This window comes from Fukomys damarensis, unplaced genomic scaffold (genome assembly GCF_012274545.1).
Source record: "Fukomys damarensis isolate Sample0158 unplaced genomic scaffold, DMR_v1.0_HiC HiC_scaffold_24, whole genome shotgun sequence".
In the NCBI taxonomy this organism is placed as follows: domain Eukaryota; kingdom Metazoa; phylum Chordata; class Mammalia; order Rodentia; family Bathyergidae; genus Fukomys; species Fukomys damarensis.
This window is the reverse complement of record NW_022900936.1, coordinates 66,850,049-66,870,216: the sequence shown is the minus strand read 5'-3', so window position 1 is coordinate 66,870,216 and position 20,168 is coordinate 66,850,049. Positions and strand designations below refer to the sequence as shown.

Below are 20,168 nucleotides of genomic sequence, written 5' to 3'. Positions count from 1 at the left end.
CAAACTTGGGGGTTTCCCTGGGTTGGGGTAGGGAAGCTGTGAGGAGTGGCCCTGGTTGGGTGGGCAGGTCAGCCACGGTCACTGTACTCGCACACTGAGTCTCTGCCTCCACCATGTGAGGTGGGGACAGGGCCATGCTGCTGTGCTTCCCTGGGTCTCCTCTGTCCCCTCCCTGGGGACCTCAGTGCCCCAAACTTGAGGGTGACCAGGTCTGGCCTCTCATCCAGATCATCAGCGAGGATAGGTTCAGGCAGCTGGAGAAGATCAAGACTATTGGCAGCACCTACATGGCTGCCTCAGGCCTCAACGACTCCACCTACGACAAGGTGGGCAAGACCCACATCAAAGCCCTGGCTGACTTTGCCATGAAGCTGATGGACCAGATGAAGTACATCAACGAGCACTCCTTCAACAACTTCCAGATGAAGATTGGTGAGTGCAAGGGCAGGCCGGGCTCCCCACCACCCCACATCCCTGTCAGAGTCCAGCGGCAGGAGGCGAGGAGGCAGCAGAGGATGGTGTAACAGTGTACCTCCCCGTCCTGGGCACTGGGAACCTGACCTTGCAGCTAAAGCCGCCCAGGCAGTGGTGCCTCCACTGTTGTGGACAGGACACTCGTTTTCAGTTTTTAGCAGTATCATGGATTAAACCCAGGGCCTTTGTACTAAGCCACACTCCCAGCCCTTTTTCTTTTTTATTTTGAGACTAGGTCTCACTGAATTTGCCTAGGGTGGGCTCAAACCTGAAGTCCTCCTGCCTCAGCCTCCCAGAGTGCAGGGATTCCGGGTGTGCACCACCACACGAGGCTTATAGTTCAACTTTTTTTTTTGGTATGAGGGATCGAGTCCCAAGGTACTTGGGACCTTGTACTTGCAAGGCAGGCAGTGGCACCACTGAGCTAAATCCTCGGCCCATTTTTTTTAACTTTTTAAAAAGAACAATATTATAAACCAAAACAAGTTAGCAGGTTATTGTTGAGTTGCAGGTGATGATGAAATCCAGCTGCTATAAAAACTTTCCTGCTCTTCCGGAACCTGGAAGTGGCGAAGGTGTGGGCTGAGCCACACACTTGTGTCATTCCTACACTCTGTCTTCAGCAGTGCCCTGCCCTGTGTGTGTGTGTGCGCATGTGCTGCTGCTGCTGAGGAGGAGGTAGGGGTTCTAAGCAGAGGCCCTGGACTGACTTCAAATAGGGCCTTAGTCTACTTTTTCAGAAAAATATTTAAATCAGAAACAGATCTTTTTCTTTTTTCACATTTAATTTTTATTACCCCAACTTTCTATATGGACAAGCCTCATCTCTGAAGAAGCGTTAAAAGAACTGTACAGTAAAAACCCATGTACATTTACATCCTCAGCCTCACCCCGCTCATAGATGATTTCCAAATTGTGCATCTGTGTTGTCTGTAAAGTCAAGCTGCTCTGGGATTGGTCCTTAGGGTGTGTCTGACCTGGCGTACAGCCTGACAGAGCAGCCTCCTTTTACAGTAGGAACTTGGTCAGGTGTTGTCCTTCTGTCTTGCGGTTTGTGGAGGTAGAAAATGCTTTCTGAAAGAGCAGATCTTTGTTCAATTCAGAATTCTCATGCATTACCAACTTGAGATTTCAAATTTGAAAAAAGTAACAGTAACTCACCAAAAAATACCGGAATCTCAGTTCTCAGAATTAGCACATTAAGTTGAAATATGGGGTTACTAAAACCAGTACTGATTATTAAGGTCCTGGGGGAGGCGTGTTGTTCTGGCCTGTGAGGAAACTGGGCTGTCCCTAAAGGAGCCACTCATGCTGCTTTCCGGGTACACTGCTCGTGGACCTGACCGGGTTTCCACATTGCAGTGGCTGCTGGAAAGCCTGGGCAGAACCAGCTGTGGGTCTGCTGTGACCCGTGTGCAGCCTGTGGTTTTGTGTTAACTTCACTCCTGGTTCCTCATTTGCTTTATCCACCCTCAGCCATTTGTATTTTCTCCTGTTGCATACTTTTGTAAACTGCCTCAGCTCCTTTATTGGGCAGGACTAGGGGCTGAGTGCAGACTCTACCGAGAGGTAGCAAAGCAGTCTTGCAGCGAGTGAGGTCTATTCCTACAGACTCAGGGACGGCTTCTTGGCAGTGTGTCCTCGAAATGGCCAGAGCCATCCAGAGCACCGTGTGGCCAGTGAGGTAGACAGTCCCTCCTGGAATAGCTGGTGGGGATAAAAAGTAGCAGGTGCCTTTGACAGGACTCAGAAAAAGGAGACGTGGGCAGGGACATGGGTCAGAAGCTAGTTGCTTATTGAGAATGGTGGGGAGAGAAATGGAGGCATGAGAAAGGAGGAGGTAGCACTTTGTAAATGCTAGTCTGAGATGAGGGTGAATCTTTCAAGTCCCTGAAGCAGGAATATGAAGAAAAGGTAATTGGGTTATGTGAGAGGGCACTGTGGACCTTGCTGAGGGCACTCCTGGCAGGGGACCTGCAAGAGTGGTGAGGACCCAGGAGCAGCAGATGAGTGTGTGAGTTCTAGCTGTCCACGGTGCAGCAGAGATGGGAGATGGCAGGGTGAAGCTGGCTCTCGGAGGAACACCCTGCAGTGTGTGGTGAGAGGAATGCTGGCCAGGGCAAGCAAAGCAAACACTGGTCTTCAGCTCAGGAGTGTGGCTGACTTCTGTTCCCTGCAGGGCTTAACATCGGCCCCGTTGTAGCCGGAGTGATTGGGGCTCGCAAGCCTCAGTACGACATCTGGGGCAATACAGTGAACGTGGCGAGCCGCATGGACAGCACTGGTGTGCCTGACCGCATCCAGGTGAGTGCAGGAGCATCAGCACCCACGTCACCCTTATGAGGGGACCTTCTGATGATGAGGTCTTCAGAGCAGGCCACCCACAGTTCCCAGTCATAACTTGTGCTCCAAATATAAGGCGACGGGGAAGTTGGTGCTGATGTTTGGGAAGCTTGGAAAACACAATTGTGTCCAGCCCTCAGCACCTTGGACAGATCCTCAGGCCTGTGCAGAGCCCTCTGCTGGGCACAGAAGGAATCGGGCAGATACAGTTCAGGTCTGTGGCTGCTAATGGGGACCCACAGGACCTGCCTACCCAGGAACACAGAAAGGGCACACAGACTCCTGCAGAGAACAGGGCCTTCCCAGTGGGCTGGCAGCTCTCAGAGCCTCGTTCCTGGATGTTGTCTCCACCAGCCCCAGTGGCCAAAGGGACTGGCAGAGGCCAGGGCTTCTATTTCTCTCAATCCCATGTAGGTTGACATTCGTGATTTCCAGGGCTATAGGGCTGCAGATGATTTTCTTTACTTTCCTCTGGAATTCTGTGACTGCTCGATCCAGTCTGACACCAAGGGGCCTGAGCTAGGCTCTTATCCTGGACTCCCCTCAATCTGTGTTCCCTGTGACGTTGTGGAGATCAGCTGCCCTGGCCTCAATTTTCTAAAGTCCTAACTATGCCATTTTAAAGACTTTTTACCCACACTGGCACTGCTTAAATGTGTGTCACTTGTGTACCCTGTAGGACTTCTGAACAAACAGATTGAGCCACCAAGCCACATGACCTTTACTATTACATCCACTCACTAAGGAGAGAAGGAGCAGCTGGGTGGGCTGGGCCCTGAGTGGGGGCAGGGGGTGTGTACATTTGCAGGCATCCTCACCCACCCAGCAGCAAGAGCAAGGGACTCTGCCAGCAGCCAGCACCAGCTTCACTAGGGCCTCACTACTTGAAAGCCACAGTTCGCGGTACAGGGCCTGTCCTTGTTGGCCCACCCAGCAAGTCCACTGCCTGTCCCTGGCTGCCCACAGCTTTGACAATGCTCTGAGAGACATGTGGCCATCCTGCCACTTCCTGTCCTGTCCCCCGCCCTTCTCTGCTCACCAGCACAACACAGTATAGTGCAGTGCTTTGAGAGTTTTCTGTGACACAAACAGCCCACTGCAGCACACATGCCACAGGTCCACTACCACTGTGGTGGGTGAAGCCCCAGTGAGTCCTCTTTGTCCTCAAGGCTAAGGCACAAAGTCTAGAACTTGGTCCAGGTTCTAACATTTATTAACTGTCACCGAAGGCAGGTGAGTCAGCTTTAGGAGCCAGAAATGAGACAGGCAGAGGTTCTTCAACCATCTGTGGTGAAAACCAGTTTTTAGAAATCTTTCTGATCCTGAAAAAGACCCTGACTGCACACTTTGACATCTGTTGCTGCAGTGTCTTGGAAGTTCCAAGATGCTGCTCTACTTCTAGAACCTTTCTAGACTGTGCTGTATAAGCACCATGCTGAGCACCGCTGACATAGCACATGAGGTGTTTGTCACAGCAGCACAGAGGGGGTGCCATGAGCCAGAGCTGCCATCGTTCTCTCATCCCAGCCTCTGCCCAGTCTGGAGAGCCCCTCTGTGGAGGGGCTGCCTGTCTCTCCAGCACAGGTGGGCAGTGGGCAGTTGGCAGTGAGGCCCACACACGGTTCATGTCTGAGCTCACCCACACCCTGTGTCCTACAGGTCACCACGGACATGTACCAGGTGCTGGCTGCAAACACGTACCAGCTGGAGTGCCGGGGCGTGGTCAAGGTGAAGGGCAAAGGTGAAATGATGACTTACTTCCTCAACGGAGGCCCCCCGCTCAGTTAGCAGCTGCCAGTGGTGGTGCCACAGCCTGGGCTGCACAGAGAGGGAAATGGCTTCTTTTGCTCCACGTGGACAGGCAGGAAGCCTGCACTCGGCCACACTGCCGTGCTGGTGAGATTTCCACCTGACTCAGAAGCAGCCTCTGCCTTTGCTGGTGGGCATGGCCTCTGGCCCAGGCCCCAGTGCCAGCGTCCTGCGAGCACCAAGCTGACCAAAGATGTTTGCCCTGCAGAAGACTCTGCTGGACTCAGCTGAACCTTGTTTTCTGACAGGTGCTGCCACTGCACAGGGGAGGGGCACTGCTGGAACCCAGCACGCGGCAGCAGGCCTGAGGAGGCCACAGCCTGGATGGTGGGGGCAGGCTCAATGTTGGCCTGGGGTACCAGGGACCCCCAAGGGTCTGCTGCTCCATGTGAGCCTATAGGCTTCAGACAGAGGCTGCACCCCTTCTCCCCGGTGGTGCTCTGGGGCAGGAGTGCTGGCTGTGGAGGGGCCTGGGCCTTCACCTCCACACACAGACAGCACCCTGTGAGGGAAATGGGACCGATTGTGAGGGGGAGACAGGAGGATGTCAAGCGAGGAGTGGGGGCTCTAGGAAAAGGAAATATTTATTAAATAAAACACGTTTTCTGTGCCCTTCTTTAGACTATGCTAGTTGTATTCGTGTAAGAGACACAAGCAAAACAGGATGCCACGGGGGAGGGAGGGCAGGGGTCCCAACTTGTCTTTTTTGTATTTTTTATTTTGTATTATTGAAAGCCTTGGAGATCTAACAGATATACCAAATTCTATATTTTGTAAATTCTCTATATTAGAAAACAGCTGTGCACAGCGGGGCGTGTGTGTGCATTTGTACTGTACGTCTGTCGATGTGTGCGCTGGTGTACATGTGCGTGTGTTCATGCTGCAGACCTGCTCTCCTGCAGACTGTTTCCCTCATTTCAGACTTGGCAGATTTGGTTTCCCCCGGTACAGCTAGAGCAGGGCTGTGTCTTTTGGGGTTCCACACATTCAGATGGAGGAATGACAATGCAGAGATACATTACTCCATCTCTAACACACATGCACACGCGCACACATCCCACTTCCCCTGAGTAAAATGCAAACAGAATAAAAAGAAAACAGAGCTTCTTTTCCACCCCAGGCTGCGTTGGAAGCAAGGGCCACAGCCTCACCCTGAGTGGTCAGCATGACTTGTTTTGTCTGCCTTTTGTTTTAATGGGGAGGAGGTAGCCAAAGATACTGAGGAAAGCAAACCCATTTTTATCCCTTCGAGGGAGGCATTGGAAAAACGATGCGCTTCATAGAGGTGCATTTAATGCAGCTTCCACAGGGCCTGTGCCCAGATCTGTTCAGTTTCTCAGGGCAGAATTTTTCTCCCCTCCCACACAAGTGTGGGGCAGGGGCAGTGGCAGAACTAGATCAGCTGCTGAAATGTGCTGTCGATGTCCACCCGTGTCCCCTCACCTCTGAACACAGCTCTGAGAAGCAAAACTGTGGGCCCCAAACTGCCAACCCTGAGACTGTTCCATGCTTTTGCTCCTCCACTTTTTTTTTTTTTACTTGTACCGGGGATTGAATTTAGGACCTTGCACTTGCACTTGCGAGGCAGGCGGTGGAACTGTTGAGCTACATTCCCCGGCCCTCCTCCACCCTTTGAGCCCTGCCTTGGCCTCTTGCCTCTGCTGTAGGGGCCAGCTTCCTCCACCTTGTTCTTGAGTCCCTGCCTCCATCTGGCCCTTTGATGGTGCTGGGTGTTCGTTTCGCTTCCAACCTGAGTAGAGTGTGTATGCTGTGTTCATCCTGTGCTCCTGTTGGTCACGGCCTGTGGGCCCTCCCCATCTCAGCAGTGACTGGTGACAGCGTGCAGTGCTAGCTCTGCGTTCCCTCTAAGGGTGTGCACTCTTTTTATTCCTGCTCTTGCAAAAATGGATACAATTATGATTTCCCATGGAAATTGAAAAGTCTATTTAAATAATTTAACTATTAAACACTTTCACTGGTAATGTATTCTTGTCTGATTTTTGGGTTGCGCTGGGTGCAGGGACAGATGCTTTAAAACAAGCGAGCCTACCATGTTTATATGCCAAGGGAAAGAAGGGGAAAACACAAGAGAACAAAGTTAGGGGAAAGGACACGAGGAGGCAGGAAGGGATGAGCCACAGGCCAGCAGTGGCTGATGCACTGCACAGCTAAAAGCAGCACGCTTGTAGGGAACCACACTGGAGCAGGTGCCCATGCACGTTATCTCAGATTCCCTGGCCAGTTTGTTCACTGAAGAAGCTGAGACACGCAGAGGCTGCAAGGTACTTAGAAAGGGGTGTCAGAGCAGGCCCTGTCTACTGTCCAGGCTCATTCAGGGGACACTCCAGTGTTGACTACATCGAATTCAGTTATACGGTATTTGGCTCAGTAAATCCAGAGAGGCATGGGCAAATTAAGTTCAACACAGGTGTACATGAAGAACGAGGGAAAAGATTTCATTCACTACAGCAGGGCCACAGGGGACTGAGAGGCAGCGGTGACAGGATGGTGGGGCCTCCAGGACTGAAGGAAGTGGACCTCACTAGGGCTTCAGAAGTGTGGGTCAGGTATGCTTTAAAAAAAAAAAAAAGCAATTTAACTCAAATTCCCAGGCTGGGGTACATTTGATAGAAAAAGATCAAATGACAAAGAGGCACAAACCTCAAGGGCCAAATGGAACCCCTTTCTCCTGAGTGACAGCAGGCAGGCCCATGTGCACAAAAGTGCATATGCAACCCCAGAGGCAGGCAACCACCCCTCATCGGTAAGCCTCACTCAAGCCTGTCCCTGTGGGAAAACTCAGCAAACAATTTAAAGGGTTCTGCTTTTTCCCCAAACCCTAGAAAGCAAAAGCCCAAAACTCATTAGAAAAGATGCCATGGATGCGAAGACCACCACCCTGCTGATAGCAGATGGCAGACATCAGACGTAGGGGTTATCAGACCGCAGTGTGAAGCTAGCAACAAGTGAGCAGGCAGGCACAGTGAAGCTCGGTGTGCTGGAGAAGCCGGAGCTAAGAATTCACCAGGGAGCCACACTATGAGATTTTCACAGAAACAAGTTATGTCTGTCAACTTCCCAAAGCAATGTCACCTGGGTGCAGAGTTAACTGGTGCCCTAGCTGTGGCTCTCCCATGATAAATCATGGGTGTCTGCCATCATGCTGCACAGCCTGGAGTGTCAAGGAGCCAGAGAGGGACACCACACTCAAGTGGCTACAAAGCAGGAAGCACCCCCAGACACAGACTGACAGGGCTCAGCCCCTCAAGTCAACTATAATGGCAGCCCACAGCTCTAGAACTTGTCCAAATCCAAACAAACAGGAGAACAAATAATACACAGCTCGCTTTCAAAACAAAGGTACCCAGCAGGGCTGGGCCACTCTGCACGATGCCCCACTACCTAGGGTGAGTATCAGGAGAGTTGAAAGGGTGAGGGTTATTTACATGTGTAATTTCTTACCCCAGCCCTCTCTGGATGAACTGCACAGTCATATTTCTCACCCTGGCCTCCCCTGGGCCTGGAGGCAGCTCAAGGGGGCTGGTGCTTGCAGAGACTGCTCAGATGCTTGGCACTCGCTGGGGTGCTCCTGTCCAGTGCACCCATACGCTGTGGACTGCTGAGTTTGGCAGGAGCAGGGGGCTTGTGTATCCTCAAGGTCAACAGTAGGTGAAAGGAGATTCGGTTATTAAAGGATTCTCTTCTTACCCTCTGAGATTTTCTAAAAGACCCTGGGGCCCTGGGGTTTTTCTTTCTTTCTCTTGGGAGGGGAAAATACATTGGTGTCCTCTTGCTTGTCTTTCCTTCCCACCTGCAGTGTCTCTGCTTCACAACATGAATGCAAGAATAAAGCCACCAAGGGCACTGGCCTGGCTGGTCATCAATGTCTTTTCCTCCTCTGGCATTCTCTGATTCTAAACTCATGTGTAACCTTTAGCCTGTCTTCAAGTACCAGACCATGTGTATGGCACAAATGTAAAGACAACCTAATTAGGGCCTGAAGACATTACACCAAAAGCAAAGACAAGGTAGCGTCATGCCAAGGGATCTGCAGGACAACTGCCTTCAAGGCAAAGCCAGAAACAGCCCGTGCTTTGTCCTCCAGACACTAATGCAGCAGCAGCGCGCATGGCAGCAGCATGGCCAGAAGCCTCTGCCATCTGAGCCCTAAGCCAAGGGACTAAGTGGTTGGAGAGCAGTCAGGTTCACAAATCAAGCAGTGGGGCCACAGACTAGCAAGAGGGCAGAAAGATGATGAAGGAGAAGAAAGGATTCCCGGAGACTTGAGGGTCAAGGAGGCAGCCTCCTGCCCCATAGGCTCCCCAGCCCTACACCTCAGAAGCCCATGTTGCTGGTATGCAGGGAGTAGCCCCAACCCACATCCATGGTGAGAGCAAGGCCACCTCCAGAGCCCTGTACACACTGTCAGCCTGTCAGGCCTGCGGATATAAAGAATTCTCTCTGGAATTCATTAGGGGATTCCATCACTTCTTTTTTCCACTGGCCACTTTCTAATTTTGACCTGGCTGGAATCCGGTTTGTCAGCATCTCTGGTTAGCCTCACTTAAGAGTGGTTTCCAGCCTTATGAAATTTGCTTCCTGTCAGTGAGCCACAGGGGCCCTCCCTCCTGGTTCACACAGGACTTTGTTTTGTTTTTTTGAGACAGGGTCTCACTATGTAGTTGAGACTGATCTGGAACTCACTATGTAGCCCAGAATGGTCTGGAACTCACAGTGATCCTCCTGCCTCAGCCTTCTGAGTGCTGGGATTACAGGTGTGCGCCACCATGACTGGCTCACATAGGACTTTGGAGGAGTGTGTCTGGTTTCAAATTAAGCTTTTCATAGCCACATTGCATTTGTGCTTTTTAGGGGTGACTTTTAGCTCTTACCTTTCCAGCACCTCCATGACACTGTGGATTGCAAACTGCTGGCTGCCCACTGCTACCCTGGCTTTCCCATTGATGCACATAATCAGGGGCCCCCACTGAGTGGTGCCACTGGGCATCTGTTGTACAAAAGGGCCTGGTGGATACGAATCACTGATGACACTTAACCCATAAAGTTAGTTTTACCACAAACAGTAAGATGTATACTTTCCTGCCCTAGTATCTAAGCACACAGAAGGCTCCCCATACCTCTTGCAGCCATCTGTCCTGTCATGGTTATACACGCAGGAATTTTAGCAAAATATTTTCCTAGAACAGTTACACTGCAGGAGTTAGAACTGACTTGATCTCTTTTATTACAAAAGTAATGTTACATATGGATTTCCATATTACATACTTTTAGTTTGAGGTTACATGGGGTAAGAGCAAAAGTTCTGAATAAGATAGATTTGGGTTGAAATCCTAGTACCACCACATCGATTACAACACTGTGATTATGGTCAAGCTGCTTAGCCTGCATCCCTTGTGCCTGTCACATAGAACACTGCCACTGCTCTCCACGCATGCTTCGTCTGTTCTCATGTTGCTGCGATGGTAGGAAGAGCCCAGCCGTTATTAGCTGCACACACACACTAAGAATTTTCTTTCTGAGGTACACTGTGGCACAGAAAGGTAATCAACTTATATTTAAAACATTAAGCCTAGGGCTGGGGATTTAGCTCAGTTGTTCTGCCACTTGCCTTGCAAGCACAAGGACCCAAGTTCGATCCCCGGTACCAAAAATTAATAATAATAATAAAACATTAAGCCTAGACTTCAGGTTTGGACTCCACACCCACCGCTCAATGTGATAATCACACAGAGGACCAGTTCTTGACCCATGTCTTCGTTTTCTCAAGTGGAAATGAGATGGTGCCCCTCACTCTGGGTAGCCAGGAAGACAATGCAGGCACACCTAACAGGACAGTGATGGCGAGCACTCCTGCTGTTACTCCTAGGCACTGGAGGAACACCAAGTGCAAAGGCAAAGCATTATCTGTCTGCCTTTAGGCAAAGCCCCTTTCTACCCAGCCTCAAAGAACAGCACTGGCACAAAGTAGGCAAGTGACCAAGGCAGAGCTGGACCAGGACAACAGGACCACATGGGAAGTGGACTGTGTGTGTCCTGTTTCTGTTTGAAGGAGCCCAATGTGTGCCTGCTGGGTGATGCTTGCATTACTGTGCTATGGGAAGGAGAAAAGGGCAAATGTAAATTGTGGGTGAGGTTGTGCTGGAAATACTGTTAGTTGCCAAGGAAACACAGGAAAGGATTCGTAATGCTAGGGTACTGATTTCAGGAACTCTTGCCAATTGTGCTGACGTGATCGATTGCACAGCAGCACTGCCCATGCCAGGACGGTGTGTGCCCACGTGTCCACACCCCTCAAAGGCAGGAAGATGCAAACCATATCACTTTTGATCACGCAATGTTCCCATGTTTATTGTGATTTCAACTGCTAAATAAAGTAACCTAGAAAGCTCGGCCACCAAAGAGATCCTGCAAGAGTGGCAGCCATAGCTACATCTTCTCCTCGAGACAGTGTAGGCTTTACCTAAAGGTTGCAGTCTGCCAGGACCTCAACAGCAGGCCAGAACACCCATAAGGATGATGTGACACCTCTATGCTAGGGAAGATGCAGGCTTGAGTTAAACTCTCTGCCAGTTCATCCTTTACCCACAAACCCCCTCATAACTCCTCAAATTGCAGGGGTTTCTCTTAGCAATTTTTATTTTGTTTTGTTTTTTTGGTACTGGGGATTGAACTCGGGTCCTTGCGCTTGTGAGGCAGGCCACCGAACCGCTGAGCTAAATCCCCGGCCCTTCTCTTAGCAATTTTTAGCAAGGGTATTTTAAAGCTAATTTAAACATAAGATCAGGTTTTATTTTACCACTGCATTTCTAGGTAGAAGGACTCCATTTTTGAAGAGGTAATAATGCAGAAAAATACTCAGAAGCCCTGACCATAGATAAAGGATGCAACTCTAAAGAGTGAGCTATAATCTGTGGTAAAGCTAAATGCTCAATTTGGTCTAAGTGGTGGATGCTTTTGAAATAACTGATTTGTCCTTTTACCACACACTCCACAGTACCTCTAACTCTTAAAGTAAACCAGAGGGCTATAAAACAGAAACAAGAAGAACGGCGCACAACACACACACATGCACGCACACACAACTTTGTTGTGCCCCATCTAACATCTCAAAGAACATCTTTAGGTTCATAACTCTTGGAATGAAGGCCAGGCAACCACAGCTCACCTCAGGAAAATGGGAACTACCTCCTCTGGGCATGACAGTGAAGTCTCAATGGCAAAGTTCTGGTCTCTGTGGACCTCTGACAAAGCAGCAGCCTAACAGGACTCCAGACATGGTCTAACCAGAAAGAGAGCCATGCACCTTTCCAGGCTGGACTCTGCTGAGAAAAGATCCTCCTTTGTAGCAAAACTGATATGTTAATGCAGGAAAAGTATGCTCACTTTATATAAATTGTAAAATTACAAAATTTGGTAAAGTTTCTCCTTGAGTCAAGTCTCTAGCTCAAATGGATTTTCAAGTTTAACAGATAACTTGGTTTTACCTTAGGGCAAGGATTCTTTTTGGAACAAAATCTTCTATTAAACACACACAAACACACACACACACACACACACACACACACACCCTCTCAAGTGGAAGCCTCTGAAAAATGGTACAAGTTGCAGATTCAAGGCACAATCATAATATACAAATGTGGGTCAAATAATAAATTCTTTTCATTTTAGCGCTTTGTAGGACACTCAAGTGAAAACCTTTTTAATCAGGATTTATCAGGACAGAGCCTCCCACCCTGCCAGACTGAACAATGACCTAGTTTCCCTTCTTTTAGCCTTAACTTCTAGGAAGTCTCAGAGTCACATCAGTGACAATAGTACCAATGCTTCAACCCTTATTTTCATTAATCTTGTTCCTCTACCCTTTCTGTTCATATTTTAGTAACAATGTTTTTATGTCATTTCTTGGTATGCTGTGTTCCAAATGCTTTGGGAAAGGTTCAGATATATTTCAATACAGACCAAAAAAGCAGACATAAAGAGGATAACTTTGCTCTTGAGGAACAATCAAAAAGCAGTATTTCATGGTTGCCTAAATTAAGATAAAATATACCTATTAAGATAAAACACACCTGTAACAGACCTAGACTCACTGATTTCAGAAACCCTCAATTACTTGATTTGACTAAGAATCAACATATTCTCTGAATATAATCTTGGTCACCTTCATTTGTCTCACACTAGTTAAAAAAAAGCTGTGCACTAGATTAAAGTTGTGTGTGCTTAGCTACGTGGCATAAGTCAATAAGATCTGATTACCTTGGTTTCCTCCCAATGAATGAGGGCAGCTACTACTTATTTGCTTTGCACTACAAAATTCATTCTAATGAGATAAACCCAGTTTGTTCTTAGAGGTTAAAGTGCAATACTAAGATATTAGTATCACTGTAACAGTTAAGCTGGATTGTCAACTCAATTGGCTTTAAAGCTGCCCAGAGAATTAGCAGAACACACTTCTAGGTGAGACTAGGTGGTTATGGAGACTTGACCTCAGGTACTATATCTGATCCCCAAGCCCTTCCTTTCAGGCACTGTTCCCTGATCTGCTTCCTGGCTGCCAGGCAGTGAGCAGCTTTGCTCCACCACACCCTTCTTGCTATGATGTTTCTGCTTTGGAGCCAAATAAAACCTCTCCTCCTTTAAGTTATGGGTATCAGGTATTGTGTCCCAGCAATACGAGAGCTGACTGACACAATCATATACCTTAGATGCCTAAGTGATTCTTTCTCAAGAGCCTAAGAGCTTCTTTAAACCTATGTCCCAAATCTCTTCCCAAACTCATAATTTCTTGGCAATTACATGATACAGACAGGAGTCTCTACAACCACTCAGGGAAGTAGGCACCAAATGAAAGAAAGCATTTATATACATAAAACATGATTTATACCTGTTTCATTTTTTACATTAAGATATAAACATCCATTATCCAAAATAGCCCATGAAATAAAAACAAAACAAAAATGAAAACCAAGCCTTTAAAAAAAACAGCTGGTGAGGAGTTTTCAAGTGTCCTTGTTGAAAGGATCCAAATACCGAACACACTAAGTCAATAATTCCATGATAAGGAGATAGCTCCTGAACCAAAGTGATAAAACTGGTAACTTTCTGGTTATTTAATAATTTACAAGAAAACTGTCTTAGCCATTAGTTAGTTTAGAACTCCTTTACTTTTCTGGTTCAGAACAAAACTCCAAACATTAACTGTTGTTTTGATGATTTTAAGATCATGTGATGCCTTGGGGTACTTAATTCAGAATACACATACTTTCTATGCAGCCTTGTTTGAATAGAGGCAGCAAACTAGAGTTACCTGGAGTTTCTTCTTTTAAATAAAATAAAGCATAAGCTTTGTGTATTCCTTATATTTCATTCTTCTAAAAGGACGGGGCAGCCAAGGATCTAATTAAGATCTTAGACATAGTTCGAGCCATATCCACATATTCTGATTCAGGCCAACAAGGCAGCTCAAGGACTTTATCCTCCAGCTATTTCTTATAATAAATAGGCCCCCCAATAAAAATTATATATAATGGTGCCTGCTGTTTCTCAGTAGCCTATGAATTCATTTTTGAATCTTTTCTTTCAAAACAATGGAAAATTGCTCAAGAAGATAACTTCCAAAAGTGGGAGAGTTGTAGATTTTGCTAATGTAATCAAATTCTGCTTCCTATATCATTAATTTGTAATGCTTGAATATCTTTCTAATGTTTTTAGAAAGTAAGTTTTCTCAAACACGTGCTTACTTCCTAAAGCCAGAGTTGTGAGAAAAGTCACCTTTTGATACCTAGTACATACAGTCCAGTATTTCCATAGTCAGGTCCATACTATGGCTGGCACACATGGCACGGAAGAAATACTGAATCACAGTGAGACTGTCTTTGCCTTTAGAATGTCTTTTAACCACCAATAACTCCACAGAGTCTCATTTTGGGGCAGGTAAGCTCTTTCATTGTCACAAAGTACAGGCTTTTTAGTTCAGAGCCTTGGCAGGCATTAATTAGTATCTAGCTAAATCTTGGTAACACTTTTTGTATTAATTTATTTATTCTGTGGTCACTTTTTATTTATGGCAAACTACCACTGGTTTTCTTCTTAGAGCAGGATTTCTTTCTTTTAAAAATACTTTAAATTTAAAAGATAAATATTAAGTAAATAGAGTATATAGCACCCAAGTGATTCAAGTTTGGGAAACAATTATTATAATTATTATAATCTAGTCAATCATATTTTTCTTTTAGGGGATCACATTTTTAAAAAGTGATTTCAAAAGAAAGAACAAGAAACACAGTTTAGAAAGAAAATATACAATGCTGTATTTTCAATACTTGCGATGTTCCAGAGACAAACGCACCACAGCTTTCTCCTACATCAGGTAATTTCCAGAGTTAGGACTCAAGCAAAAACAGAAAAGCAAAAGAACCAATTCCATACCACCCTACATTCATAAAATCTTGGTACTATAAATGTACAAATAATCTGATATTTAACACAGTCATTTGCTTTGAAACATGTACTTTCCAATTTCTACGGCATCCTTTCATTTGGTCTATAGTAATGCCTCACAAAGGCAAACTCAGGATGCAGCACCTGCTTGGTCCCCAGAGCAAATCCATGCCTCTGTTTTGACTCAGCTCCACTGAGGACTCAGGACAGCCAGCCAGACCTTCTAGTGCAGTCTGACTTCTTCCACTCTTACGGTCGTGAAGAGACAAGGCTCCTCCTTCTCTAGGTAAGCTCACACCAAAATTCTTCAGAGAGGAGTCTCCCTACCAGGTCTCGCACGCTCACAGGCATGCCATGCTGATTTAAAAACAAGGAAAATTGGAGAAAAAGAATGCAGAGCTTCTCATTTGTGGTGACTGGTTTCTTCATCACAGTGGCAGTTAAGATATGTCCCCTCCATTTTCCCCTGAAGCCAAAGCAACACATCTGAAGGAGGGTGTCAGACATCATAATCAGGAGCCTTGCCCTGGGCTTGCCTCAGCCAGATCTGCAGTGTGACAAATGCTCCCACAGTCACATGAAAGAAAAGCTGCCAGAGGTTGCGCAGTTCATAGAGATACATATTGCATAGACAGATTAAACCAAAAGTCAAAAAAGATTTGACATTCCGCCAGCTGGTATAGTAGACAAGTAAATAACACTGTTCAAAATATAAAAATGAAAGATGATTAGAGCTATAAGAAAAGAAACAGATGTTTCTAATATAAAGTTGTAACGGATCTGAGAATGAAATATGAGACCAGAATATGGGTATTTTTCACTGAAGGATAAGATAATGTAACATCTAAGATATTCAGCTATGAAAGTTCCACAGCTTGAAAGGGGAATAGACTTTTTCCTTTTATGTCTTTCATTTTTCAAAAAAGAAGCATTTCATACCACATTTTAAATGAAAGTACAATTGGATGATTCCCTTGCAAATAGGCTGGGCAAATTGTCCAAGCTAATAGGTAACCAAGATATGTTGTTGCCAAGGACAAGGGGGTTGTTCTAGTCTTACTTTGAAAAATACCAAAAGCATGCATAAGTTATTTCATAAACTGGACTCTAATATAATATGAATCTGAGTATTAATGAAATCAACAATATTTAACTGGGAGCCAATGAGTGCAAGAAATTGTGCTAGGTACAGAATCTGAGTGAATATTCGAGGGAGATTCCTCATTTACATATTTATTGAGGGCCTGCTATGAACAAGTACTGTTCTTCAGTTATGAGTGAAATAAATGAAATTTTTGCTCACACAGAGCTTACATCTCAGTGGAGGATTATAAACATTTTAAATATATAAGTTATGTTTTGAAAAAGGTAAAACAGTAAAAGGTGTCAGAAGATGACAATGTGTGCTAATTTAGAAGAAACAGTAGAAAGTGCCCCAACCCTGGCATTCCTCCTTTCCTGATTTATTTTTCTCCATGATACGCTATAAACATATCTGAAAACATGCTTATTTTGCTTGTCATCTGCTATGGTTTAAATCTAAAATCCTGTGTTCAGAGGTGGGGCCTGGCTGGAGAGGGCAGCATTGGGAATGACCTGGAAGTGTATATTGTGTCCCTACCTCCATCCTTCTCTTTCTCTTTCTGCCTCTGTCAGTCTCTCTCTCTCAGTGCCTGTCTGTCTGTCTCTTCCCTCCTCTCTCCTGAGGTTTTTCAGAGGTGGCTGGATCTACAGTGTGTGACACTGGAACTGATTCACGGTGCAATGCTAGGATCAAGGGCACTTGGATTAAGGGTCTGAGTGCTACCCATCCTAAGTAGCATGAATAAGATCAGGGACAGAAAGAGCTGTGATCATCTTTCCTTGCTTGCTTTGCTACCTTTGCCTACCTTCTCCTCTATAATGCCTGTCTGCCCTGCCACCCTGCCTTGAAGCCAGCAAATCATGGACTGAATCTTCTATAAACTATGAGCTAAATAAACCTTTTGTCCTTTAACTTTGGGTGTTGCGTATTTTATCTTAGCAATGAGAAAAGTAACATAATCCTGGATCAGGAAGAAAATACAATAAAGAACACTTTGGAGATAACTGAAATGATCTGAATAGAAATTAGGATCTCTAGATAATATTCTATCAATGTTAATTTTCTTGGGTATGGCATGGTGTCATAGCTATGTGGAAGAATATCTATGTTCTTAGAAGATATGTGCTTAAGTATTTAAAGGGGAAATATGAATCTAATGTACTGTAAAAACAATAAGCACAGAGACTTCTGTTTCTGGGAAGACAGAGTAAACACTTTGCCCTGCTTTTCCCATTATGAAGAGCAAAAAAACCCTGCACATTATAAATAAAACAAAAATAAGACACCGAATGGTAGAGAGAAGACAGCAAAGTTAAGAACCCTGACAGGGAATGACACAGTGGCAACTTCCCTGGGCTTCCTTTTTGCCTTGTACTTTCCATGCTTGAAGCTGAAGAAGCTGGCAACTAGAAATGTCACCAAATATATACCAATAAAAACAGAAACAAACAAATACCTCCTCACAAAAAAACCCAAAGCAAAAAACTCAAGATCTTGCCCTTGCTAGCAAAGATTAGGAAAAATGAACCTTAACAAGATAGAAACATATACACAATAACTATTATATTCTAGCATAACACAGAAAAACCTGCTGCTCACCTTACCCATATCATCAAGGGCTGAGTGGGAGAGGGTAGAATGACATACAGAATTCCAGTCCCCTGTAAGCTTCCAGAAGGCAAGGAACCTGGATGTCATTCCCATAGGATGATAATGACTTCTCCCTTCCACCCACACCCCCATTTCCCTACAATGATGTAGTAGAGATTATGTGGGATCCTGGACATTCATCTCCACTTGTTAGTAACAAGGCAATGGATCTCTCATTACTAACAAGACTGACAGGATTTCTTGTCAGGAACTAATGGAACAAGAAAAAGGTGGGATGATTTTTCTCAAATGCTAAAAGAAAAGAGCTGTCAACCCAGAACCCTATATCCAACAAAAAAAATCCTTTAGGAACAAATGGGCAACAGTGACTTTGGTGCGGGGGGGAGGAATACCAGGGGCCAAACTCAGGACTTTGCACTTGCCAGGCAGGAGTGGGCACCATTGAGCTATATCCCCAGCCCAACAGTGACATTTTTAAAGGAGAGAAGACTAAGACATTTTTTCACCAGTGGATGTACCCTCAAGAATAGCTAAAGGGTATCTTTGAAACAGAAGGAAAACAATAAAAAAGAGAACCCTAAGATATTAGGAAAGAGAAAAGAACATAGTAAGCAAAAATATAGCTAAGTACAATAGGTTTTCCTTTTTCTCTTCCAAATTATGTTTTTCTAAATTATGTTTCATAGTTGAAGCAAAAATTATTCTAACAGTGTCTGCTGTATTTTACAATATATATAGAAGAAATATTTAAGACAACTGTAAATAAGGTTGGGCAAAAGGACATCTAGAGAGTCATGAGAACTGGTAAAATCATGACACCAGTAGACTGATAAGTAGCCTTCATGTGATTCCTAAATCAACCATTTAAAAAGCTGTAAAAAGAGATACTAAAAAATACTATACATGAACTGAAATGGAATTCTTTAAAAAGTTTAACCCATACAAGGACAGAAAAAAATAGAAAAATAAAAAACAAAATAAAGCCCTAACAGATCCATAATTATATTAAATATAAATGAACTAAATATAGCAATTTAAAGGCAGAGATTGGCAAAATGGATTTAAAGATTTGAATTAACTCTGTGCTGTGTACCAGAAAGTCACTTCAAATGACAGAGATAAGGTGAAACCTGGAGTATGGAAAAGGATATATCATATAAACATTAATCAAAAGAAAGCAAGAGTGGTTCTATTAGTAAAAGATAAATGCCCTAATATTTCAATCCCTCACCCCCCAAAAAAAACCAGGGACACAGAGAGAGAGACATTATGTAATAATACATAGGTCAACTGGTCATGGTAAGGCAGCAATCCTGAATGTATATGAACCAAGCAACACAGCTCTAATATATGAAGCAAAAATAGAACTCAAATGAAAAGAAAAACCATCAATTCAATACTCTTCTCTCAACAAGAGCAGAAATTTGAAATTGAAAACAAAAAAAATTAGTAAAATCAATGAAATTAATAGGTGGTTAGTCATAAATATTAGTGAAATTGAAACTGACAAACAAGACTGACCAAGAAAAAGAGACAAGTTACCAATACCACTATAAGGGATATCACGACAGATACTACAAATGTCAAAAAGGCAATAAGGAAATAGTACAATAGACTTTACACACATAAATTTAACAACTTAGATGAAATGGACAACTTCCTCAAAAACCACAAACTACCATAATGCACTCAATATGAAATAGGTAATCTGAATAGCAAAACTGAATTTAAGATGACCTATAAGTAATCAAGGCTCTGTGGTTGTAGTGAATAAATACATATATCAATGGAACGCAATTCAGAATCCAGAAACAGTACCACACAAATATCTCCAGCTGAATTTTCACAAAGGTCCAAACACATCTCAATGGAGAAAAAAGCCATTTAAACAAATGGTGCTGAAACAACTGACCACCTATATGCCAAGGGGGAAGAGAAATTCTGAGTCTTACATCTCCTCTATAAACAATGCAAAATGGATCATCAATTTTAAAATGTAAAACTGTAAAACTTTTAGAAAAAAACAGAAATCATCACGGTCTGAGGCTAAGCAAGGTACTTAGTATGATCCATAAAAGGAAAAACTGATCAAATACACTTTATCAAGATATTTATTCTGGGAAAGACCATGTTAATAGGATGAAAAGGCAAGCTATATATTGGAAACTGATAGGTGTAAATTATACATCTCACCAAGGACGAGTATTTAGAATATATGAAGAACCCCTTCTTTAAAAAGCACCGAAACAACAGTTAAAAATAAAGAATCCAATTAGAAAATGTACAAAAGATATGAACAGACATTTCACAGATGATGAAAAGTACATGAAATGATGCTTAACATCATTAACCATTAAAGAAACGCAAATTAAAACCACCATAAGAT

At 44.6% G+C, this 20,168-nt stretch overlaps 2 protein-coding genes across 4 annotated transcripts in view; one reads left to right on the top strand and one right to left on the bottom strand.

Annotated features, from left to right (window-relative positions):
* The window catches only part of LOC104857952 (adenylate cyclase type 5), a 132,798-nt gene extending 126,179 nt beyond the window's left edge, over positions 1 to 6,619 (top strand). Inside the window, exons 19-21 of the mRNA XM_010618013.3 lie at positions 228 to 432; positions 2,654 to 2,778; positions 4,477 to 6,619. Of these exons, the coding sequence (XP_010616315.1) occupies positions 228 to 432; positions 2,654 to 2,778; positions 4,477 to 4,605 (459 nt within the window). The 3' untranslated portion in view covers positions 4,606 to 6,619. The remainder of the gene's footprint in view (positions 1 to 227; positions 433 to 2,653; positions 2,779 to 4,476) is intronic.
* Sec22a (SEC22 homolog A, vesicle trafficking protein) overlaps positions 1,268 to 20,168 on the bottom strand; it is a 74,606-nt gene continuing 55,705 nt past the window's right edge. For 2 of the 3 annotated variants that reach the window (XM_010618047.3, XM_010618030.3), the window contains one exon: positions 15,326 to 15,787. In XM_010618047.3, coding sequence (XP_010616349.1) covers positions 15,587 to 15,787 — 201 coding nt within the window. In that variant the 3' untranslated portion in view covers positions 15,326 to 15,586. Of the gene's footprint in view, positions 1,549 to 15,325; positions 15,788 to 20,168 lie in introns of those variants that run through there. The other variant, XM_010618044.3, reaches the window with a different exon arrangement.